This window comes from Symsagittifera roscoffensis, chromosome 6 (genome assembly GCF_963678635.1).
Source record: "Symsagittifera roscoffensis chromosome 6, txSymRosc1.1, whole genome shotgun sequence".
Taxonomy (NCBI): Eukaryota; Metazoa; Xenacoelomorpha; order Acoela; family Convolutidae; genus Symsagittifera; species Symsagittifera roscoffensis.
Window position 1 is genome coordinate 578606 of NC_087067.1, and position 9898 is coordinate 588503.

At 38.2% G+C, this 9898-nt stretch overlaps 2 protein-coding genes across 2 annotated transcripts; both read right to left on the reverse strand.

Annotated features, from left to right (window-relative positions):
- Window positions 1–2268: 2268 nt before the first annotated feature.
- Window positions 2269–6301, reverse strand: LOC134847890 (uncharacterized). Its single transcript, XM_063865150.1, has 4 exons — window positions 5993–6301; window positions 3959–4164; window positions 3167–3263; window positions 2269–2514 (listed from the first exon to the last, which is right to left on the reverse strand). Exons 1-4 carry the CDS (start codon window positions 6185–6187, stop codon window positions 2356–2358), a joined length of 657 nt encoding a protein of 218 aa, XP_063721220.1. The 5' UTR covers window positions 6188–6301; the 3' UTR covers window positions 2269–2355.
- On the reverse strand, window positions 6257–9364 carry LOC134848052 (perivitellin-2 67 kDa subunit-like). Its single transcript, XM_063865387.1, has 2 exons — window positions 9281–9364; window positions 6257–7471 (listed from the first exon to the last, which is right to left on the reverse strand). Exons 1-2 carry the CDS (start codon window positions 9362–9364, stop codon window positions 6257–6259), a joined length of 1299 nt encoding a protein of 432 aa, XP_063721457.1.
- Between the last annotated feature and the right edge of the window lie 534 nt (window positions 9365–9898).

A 9898-nucleotide genomic window follows, 5' to 3' on the forward strand; every position in this document is an offset into this window, starting at 1 on the left:
GAACGAACAGTTTTTCCATTTCAAACAATGAAAGAATGAACAACAACTACACCGAATTTTGTAAGCCCATGTCTCCCTAGAGACAACTTCAGTGAACCTCTGCCGGTGTTGATGAACAAATATCAAAAATCAATTTTATGTTTCTGGAAGAGCTCGAAGCAAGAAGAAAACCGCGCTTCCCTAAAATGTATTTTTTGTTGCTTCGTTGCCAAAGAAGGATTGTGTGACTCATCATTATCCATTTACTTTACCTGGAGAGTTGAGACAAACTCTTAAAAAAAGTACAACCGAAGAATCAATTTGGCGTTCATCAAAACAGGCTCAGTTGTTTTTCATAAGTTATGATAAGATTTTGGTCTATTGTTGCCAGAATCACCGCCGAAAATTGCTGATGGCTTAGGACCAGGGCATTGATGAGCATGGTTTTCATTTTGTTTGGAATACAGCCTCTGACTGTATATAAGCTCTTTTCAAGAGTAGCTGTTTGACATGTACCCGGCATATCAGATTGTTATAATAGTTCTTTTTTTTCTGTTAGCTGTCCAGCAACTTGAAGCTCTTGGTTTTATGTCTTTGTGGTTGTTACAAAAGATTATAAATTCAGTTTTGTCTTAGTAATTTTTCAAATTGCCGCTTTCAGGAGCTGTTTGATAGAAAAGAGGCACTAATAGAAGGTGTTAGTGTACTATTAGAAGGTATTAGTGTAAAAGTTATCGAAACTTTTTTGATTTTCCTTTACATTCAAGACTACTTTTTCTGCTACTTTTTCTCTCAGAGTGAGTAGAGAAAAAAGTTAACGGCAACATTTATATCAGGACTAGTCCCCAAGAAGGCACTGACTCCACGGAACCTTGACAACCGATGCCTTCCTAGAAACAATTTTTGTTAACCTTTGCCGATGTTTGCCTCGAGAGACTCGAAACTTTCTTTGGTAGAAGAAATTTGAGCACCGCGCTTCCATAAAATGTGTTTTTGTTGCTTCATTGCCGAAGAAGGAATGTGTGACTCCTCATTATCCATTTACGTTGCCTGGTAAGTGGAGACAAACTCTGAAAAATATGGTTTGGTCGGGACCCAATCATCCGTGGACGATTTTGAGTACTCTGGGCTTTATTACGCTGATTGCTATCATTGTGGATATAAATCCTCAATTTGAGAGTTTCAGATAACAAATTGCACCAGATGGTAGCCGCCATAATTTGGTTCTGATGTACTGTACTGTACTATCAAGGTTTTGAAAGTCTTGAGCTTAAGACTCTTCTTTTTGAAGAGAATTAATAAACAATTAGAAAAAAAAACAAAAGTGATCATAGTTCAAGGCAAAGTGTAGATTGTTCCGATTGCACTTTAAGGTTAATTTGAAAATTTTTTCGTTGAAAAATTAATCGAATAAAAAAAATTACTTCGCTTTATCCCTCGTAAATTTCATGCCACGAAATTCACAATTTGGTGTATTTAGACTGTGAGGAACAAAATTTGGTACGTTAAAAAATAAAACAAACACCAAATTCTTGTTGGTGTGTTAGAATTATACAAATGACACAAAAACAGGCAGTGCTGAGTTTTTTTGTAGTGAATAATATTATCAAAATTGGACGTTCATTAGATGAATGTAAAATCTTTTCAACATACTTTGCCATCAGCCATTTAGCCTGGGTCCTTTTTAGATTGATCAAACAAATGTAGTATCTGATCTTAGTTGATGGTTTATTCGTAGAATCAAAGTCGCTTAAGTATTTGAGTGGGATGTTTATAGGTAGCAGAAATCCTTTCCTAGTAACACTTTTTATCAAATATCTTGCCGTGAGGGCGTTTGATGAAGAAGAGCTTCTTAGTTCCAAGATAGTAAAAAAATCCTGAGTTTGGTAAGATTAGACACTTTTCCGGTTTAAGGCCGGTTTTTGCTGAGACTTAATTTGTCTTCAATTTTTTGATATTCTATGTTGTTATTCTAGGTTTCAAGAAGAATATTTAAGAACATTTGCTTCAAGTTCACCAGAAGAAACAAATTTGCGTTCATAAAAGCAGGCTTTGACGGCCCAATTTAATTGTTTTTTTTTGCGTGTTCTCATAAGATTTATGTCTATTGTTGCAAGGATCACCGCCGAATACTGCAGATGACTTAAGACCAGGCCATTGATGAGCATGGTTTTCATTTTGTTTGATATACAGTCTTCCAAAGTCGGAACAAAAATGTGTCCGTGGAATCCAGAAGCGAGTGAACACAATTCTGTGCACTAAAAAAAGTGCCATTAGAATAGATTATAATTAGACTTCGAGAACTTCAATTCTATTTTAAATCCATTATATTAATTTTTTTTTGCTGCAGTTATATCGAGTTTGTGTCTTCCGCTTTCATCCGAGGACATCAGTCAAACCCCACTGGATGAAGTTCTCTGTGTAGCGCAGGTAGGTGTGAAAGTGTGAGTCATCCAAATAGGCGGGGGTGTATTCATTCACAAATGAACACACTCTTTTCAGCTCACGCGGGTTCGACTTCATTTTGATGTGTGCCTGTGCGAATTACGACAGGTTTTTAGAAATTAAGTACAACACATAAGAGGGGCGGATTTAGGAGGTGGTGGGGTGTTGTCAGGAAGATCTGCTTCAGAGATTCAAACCCTCGCCAACCAAAGGGTCTCCCCTTTTGTGTTGATTTATGACATACATTTTTGGCCGACCAAACCTAAAGGGCGAGCGTGCGCCACCAAAAAAAACGCAATTTTTTGGTCATAATTTTTGAAAAAGTACCCAAGAACGGCCTTTTTGACCTGTTTTTTAGGCGAAAAAATTTTACTCAAAATAGGTTCTTTATAGTGTGCTGGGATCGCTCAGAAAAGCGAAAAGCAATTTCCAAACCCCCTAGGAAATTCCTAGAAAAAATATGGATATACTATCCATATTTTCCGCTCCTGAAGAATATGGATATACGAAAAGCTAGGATTCATCTGTAAATCACTCTTCATAACTTAAAACAAACAGTGTCATGAACAATTTTTTCAAAAAGCTTTCTTTTCTCTTTGATCTGTGCCACAATGTTTCTGGTAGACGGTAAAGGCAAAGTTAATAATCGCCAAGCGAATACTATGAAACTTTCAAAAACACTTCAAATTCCGCAATTACGCCCCCACCATATTGCGGTTATGGATGAGATGAAATGACTTACCTTGTACATGTAGCACAGCTTAGTGTTGGCGAACCAGGCAGGAATGAGGTCTGTGTTTTTGGCGTATATCTTCCACTCCATTTGACAGCCTCCTTTCCTGCATGCAAAAAACACTGGATGCAAAAAAAACTCTGGATACAAACAAACAGTGGACGGAAAAAAAAGATCCAACAGGGTGTAAGAAAGTTTGCGTAAGGGAACTTATGAAGTCTTCCGTATTTTTTTTTTGCTATGAAATAAGCAATCTCTGGGATATTTCTTTAGTGTCAGCGAAATTCGTCAATTTTGAAAGTCTTTGTTTAGAAAATCTTTCAATCAGTTATGATCGGGCAGCTCAAAGTTTATTTGATGAGGTCATTTCAAAATGTTTGGAGTTTTTAGTCGGTTAAATAGATTTTCCGGGCCCTTAAAATGATACAAAGAGCCTATTGTTTTCCACATTTTTGGATGATCAACTTTAAATATGAGCCTTTCCAGCCGAAAATAGGCTGCGTGACAAAGTACAGGGTGTACTAAATCTCAAATTACTTATTGAGATATGGCAATAAAGTCTCATCTCTTTGCCAAATTGAATTGCGCCCAATTAATTTTTAAACGGTTTGAGGCCAAAGCAAGTGAATTCCGCGAACAAGACACGCTCTCTTTTCTACTTTTGGTCTTTAATTTTTCTTTGATCGCTCCGACAAAACTTAATGTTTAAAGACTTGTCTCTGGATTCTAGAGACATACACACACTAAATTGTGCGCCTATCCAGTGCACAGTTTGGCCTCGAAATGAAAATCGGTTCAGACCTTCTGTCGGAGTGGTCATAGTACTGTGGACTGTAGTGGTTCACTTTGGTGCAGATCTCCTTAGCCTTTCCATCCCCACACTGACTCACGTCTCCTTCCGACGAGAAGCGGAAACAGAACTCGACATTTTTGAACCAATCATCCGCCTCGGGATGTGTGAACAAACCCCACTGCATGTGACACCCGCCCGCTTTCCTCGACCAATCCTGAATGTGAACAAATTGTATGAGAGAGCACTTGAAGAGAGCACTCGAGTTAAGCAGAATGGTCCGTTGGGGCCTCATTGAAAAATCATAAACTTGTTCATAGAAACCAGATTTTTCTTTTTCCTTTTTGCTTTTTCTTTTTTCTTTCTTTGTCTTGCAATTCACCAAATAAACTCAATTCTCTAAACTCAAGCATAAAGACAAAGGTAAAGTCATTTACTTGTGTGAAATTAATTATTGAGACTTTTAAAATCAAGTTTTTCAAACTTTCAAAAATTCTCTAAAGAATTGAAAAAATTCAGTTCGTGTTTCAAGTCGTTTCCGAGTCATAGTTTGGCTAAATTTCTGAGTTTTTAGTCACTTTTTAGGTTAGCTTCATCACTAGATAAAAAGTTTTTCATTGTTATATATGTAACTATTTAAATCCTTTTTTTGCGTATATTCTACTTGCTATTTGCTGAATTTATTTTTGTGAGTGATTGCCGCTTAAAGCCTCTTGTTGCTGTTAAATATTCGACCTTGTTATCAGTTTTTGATCTTTTTTATTTTGTAAACGTTTGTCATTAGTTATCTGAGTTAAAAATTGAACTTGGAAATGCTCTATATTTGTTCATTATCATGATTAGCTCCTTTATGGCTTCGAACTTCTAAATGTACTTATTCTTTCTTAAATTGAAATGGCCGCATTCAAGTCTTTCAAAACGATTGTTTGCTCTGAAAGTACCACCTTAGGTTTTTTTAGCTATTGGATTCAACCATGCATCAATGGCTGTTCCAGGTTTTGACCTCAAATCACCTTATTACTGGGCTGGGCAATTTCCTGCTCTACTGTTTTGCAACAATAGCATCCTCGGGCTTTGTGCATACATGTTTGAGCATATTTCTTGGGCAAAATACTTACATAGATGGAACAACGTCCGTGTCAGGCACCGTGCATGATATTAGTAGTTTTAGGCGACTTCTTTTCTCTACTGGATTCGACAACATCAGAACTGGACAATAAATTATCGTCGAAAACCAGAAAATGGTGTAAAACTGAAGGATGATGATGATGATGATGATCATGAAAATGAACGTCGTAATATGTTGGCCAAAATAATTTGTGTTTCATTTGACGCAGCTCACTGACAGAGCATAATTGGTTCTTCCCTATGATACTTTTTCCTATCGTATTTACTTAGTTTGAAACAGTTGACAGCTCCCCTCCCCACGTTCCTGATTGCTAAGTTTTTCCAAAGGGTCCCCCCTTTGATTTAATTTTACGACATCCATTTTTGACTAGCCAACATCAAAAGTTTTCTAAAGGCGCTTTCGGGGCGCCAATATAAAAACAATATTTTGTTCAAATATTTTAAAAAGTGCTCAAAACGTCATTTTAAGACCGTTTTTTTCAAAAGTTTGCCTATCGCGCAGAAACTTTTGACAAAATAGGGTCCTTGTAATTTTTCGAAGAGCTCGGAAAATCAAATTGGTCGACCTAAAAAAAACACTTTCAATTGTTTTTATTTTTTCCATTTACAATATGAATTTTACAATATTCAATTACTTTTTTTGCTGCTTCTTGTAAGTAACCTTCAAGAATTGGAAAATTGAAGCTTCGTTTAGATAATCCCTCAAAATCTCTTATATGTGCTTACAATCAGACAAAGTGAACAAACTATTTACATATCAAAGTAGCATATGGTATTGTGTGGCGAGGGGGAGGGGGGGGGAGGGGCTCAAAACTTCAGAGCAAAGAGTCCACTAAAGACTTGAAGAAGCGCTAGGAGTTGCAAGAAGACACTTAAATAATAATTGGTTGAGCTTTAATAATAATTGGAGGACTTGCCTGGTACAATTCCGTGAATTGGTTCACAGGGGCGCACGTCGGAGTAGGTCCACTACAATATTTATTCTGCACATCGTTGCTGTACTTGTAGCAAAGGTAAGTTTGTTGCCACCATTTGGGAACCGCCAAACTTGACTTCACAGTTTTGCCCCACATTGTCAGCAAATCATGGTCCAAAACTTTACTCTTGGCCATTTTTTGAACTTCCTCGTGGATCTTGACTAAGTTCTGAAATTTTCCCTTTTGGTACTTTTTCCTAGTTATTTACAGACCCTCTCTTAGTTCAGTTAAAAATGCGCGGTCCAGGTGAATTTGAACAGCCCGTTCCATGGACGCTTTGATCCTTGGGTCGTCAACCAGGTTGGAAATTGGTGTTAGTTTTCCTTTGAAAATTGTGGGCACATCAACCGCTGTTTCCAACCAGCCGTCCACTCCTTTGTCTTCAAAGATTTCACTCTGTCCTCCGTAAATCTCCGCTCTTGAAACTGTACTCGCTTCGAAATTCTTATCGATGTTCAGTTTAGTCGTCTTTTTATTAGCATGAGAATCATACCAGTTCGTGAACCAATTCAAACTCTCTTGCTTGATGTTTGCCTCATTGTGTTCCAAGTAATACTTTTCCGAAACTGAGAACTGATTTCGGATGAAGGGTCCGACGGTTGCGGAGGAGTAGTAATGGGTTCCGAACGTCTCTATGAACTCTTCATACCCTTCTGGCTCGTCTTCGTAATCGTCAGCAAGAGTTGCCAAGAAGCTCTCGACATGGAATCCCAGTGGAATTGTCTGATGCGGTTCCATCATAATTTCCGTGTTGAACAGGTGAGAAGTGACATCGACGATCATTTTAGAGTCTAGCTCAACTGCTTTGGTAAGCTCGCTGAAACTTTTGCTCAGAGAAAACATTCCATTTTTCTCCTCCAGACCAGTCATTTCTAAAAGATACTGTTTATTTTCCTCATACGACCGAAACACAATGGAAACACGGTTGATAGACTCCCCTGGAACGTTGTCAATCTTCCAGATCTCATTGGGAACCTGGTAAGTTATGGAATTATAGGAGTTGGTCCACATTTTACCCTCTTCGCACGAGAAGTCTATAATGGGACCCTTGAAACCTCCGGGTTGATTTGATTCGATGTTAAAGAGTTCCAACTTGGTGATGTCGACACCTGTAGCCATTCGAGTCAATCCACCAGGAAGGTTTGAGCAAGGCGACGAAGAATGATACGGATTGCTGCTCAGACCTCCTGGGTATGGACCGCGTGAATCATAGTTATAGTCATACGGTGCATATGGCTCGTATGAATCATCATACTTTGCCCCGTAATGACCTTTGGCAGGGTATCGATCTGGGTCGAAGAAGCGGTCAGCTTCGGCAGGGTACCTTCCGTCAACGTAAGGATCATAATTAGCAAAGTGTTCATCGTCAAAGTTGGCTTCGTCGAATGATCGCCCAGGAATGAATTTCTCTGACTGTTCCTTGAGTCATGTTCGGAGTTGTCGCCTTCGGTTTCGTCAGAAACAGCTGTGCCCAGCCACGTTTGAGATACTACAGCGACGACTAAGGGAAGCAAAAATATCAAGTTAAAAACAGCACAGAAAAACAAGGACTCGCTTGCTACGCAAGTAGCACAGAATGTTCCGAGGACAGGCTACGCCTTTAAAAGCTTCAGAATTTACTAAATAACATGTTAATTAAGTTTCAGAACAAATCATTATGTTTTTTTACTGACGCAATTGTCGAACGAATTTTTGGAACAATGTTTGAACAAAAAATGAAAAATGGAGGATGGCTCTTCATACTTTTTTTTTTTTTTTCAAATAAAATCCCAGTAATCGTGATAAGAAAACGTCGATAAAGAAAAAGGGGAAAAAATGAATTAAAAATTTCAGACCCGTTTTTACCAACACAGGGGAAAATTTTTACATTGAGGCACAAATCAGGACTGAAAGGGTTTCAATGCAGGGTCGGATCTAGGATTTTCTTGAAGAGGGTGGGTGGGTGGGGGGGGTGGATTTGCAAAAAAGTTTCAAAAATTTTGTTGACTTTTTTAGGTCGACCAAATTGATTTTCCGAGTTCGACCAAATTGATTTTCCGAGTTCTCCCAAAACACACTAAAGTACCTTTTTTTGACCAAATGTTCAGTGCGGCAGGCAAAAATTTGAAAAAAAAAACGCCACAAAGCTGCGCCACAAGACATTTTTTGGAAGATTTTGACCAAAAAATTTGCGTTTTTTTGGCGCAAGCTCTTCATTCAAAATTAGGATATATTGGCTCCGAAGGCCCTTTGAGAAAAATTTTAGGGTCCGTCACCCAATATGGATATTTCAAAATAGTACAAAGGGGGGACTCGACTACAGCCCCTTCCCTAAATACGCCCCTGATTCAATATGATTTACCTCTCAATCTTGCTCGACGTTGATTTGGTTCATGAAAAAAAACACGATTCCAAAATTCTTTCACACCCTCAGTTTTCGAACAACAAGTCTTTTAATGGTAATCGAAGACTGAAAACATTTTTATCTCAGACTTATATTATTTTTTATACTGAAAAAAGTTCACATATTCGCTTGTCGATAGGTCAAAGTAACTTATCTCTGTCTATCCGAACCTGACCTCGAAAAATTTCCAAAAATTGCATTGATAGCTTCTTTACGCACATTGCATGTTGCTTTCAGAAGTAACGAATATGCCCCCTTGCTACTTGGAAGGGGGCGCTACTTACCAAAAATTGACAGCATCAAAACTTGCATGATAGATTCCATCCCAATCGTTTTGCAACGTTTTATTCAAAATTGAGTTTGGGCAAAATCAGGCGGAAAGTTGATCTACAGAACAGATGACTGAGTTTCAAAGTTTTTGTTTGTGTAACTAATGCAATGATTAATTCCAATTAAGGAACACAAAATGGAAGATATAATATTTGTCAGGTTAAGTTCAAATTTGGTTTCGCAAATTGTAAAACAGCAAACTTCAAAATGCTATTTACATTTGTTCCATGGCCGTTGCTTGCAAATAAAAATGATACGATTGGAAAGCAAAGCAAAATAAATTGAACGAGGCCACGACTTTACAGCTGCGAAATGCCAAAAGTAGTCAACATAGCTCATCATGTGCTTGTCCAACTTAAGCGTGGTTAAAGTGATAAATAAGGTTGTATCATAAATGAATCGGAAACATTTTCCATCTTCCGGGATTCTGAAAAGTAAACCCGGGATGACCTGCCAAAGATAGTTACTGCTGTTCCAGCGAACTTTTACAACACTCTCATCATTTGAACTCTGACCATGCCTAGATGACCATGGCCAGCAAAGTTCGGCTCTGATTCAGAGATGGATTTTCGGAGACCAAAGAGCGCTAAATCATTCATTTTCACCAATGACAGATTTAAAAAAAGTTTTAGAAACCAAATCACAGCCAAAAATGCTTGAAAACGGACCCCCCTTGGGACTTTTTTTGAGTTAGTCAAAATGAGTTGGAGAAAAGGGACCTGAATGCAAAATGGTTTCCCACTCTTCGGCAAAGGAGGTCAGAACAGAATAGGAAGCTGAGCCATTAGGTGTTTGTATATTGTTCTGGGCTGCTATGCCAGCTGATGCATCAGATTCAATCAACAAGTACACGTGATGCATGACCTCACACCACTGCAGACTTTTGAATGATAGGTGGAAAGGAACGGATAGCAGAACTAGCTCATCATCGCACCACACATATGTACAAAATGGGTTTTTAATCAAAAACTTTCAAATTCTATTGCTCACTTAAGTGTAGTTATTAACCTTGTAGTGAGTTACGCAACAATGACGGAACAATTATACACGGTAACAAACAAGACAATAAAGTCGAACACAAAGTCAAAACATAAAGTCGAGTTGGTCGAAACCTAAAAACCAACACGAAGTCG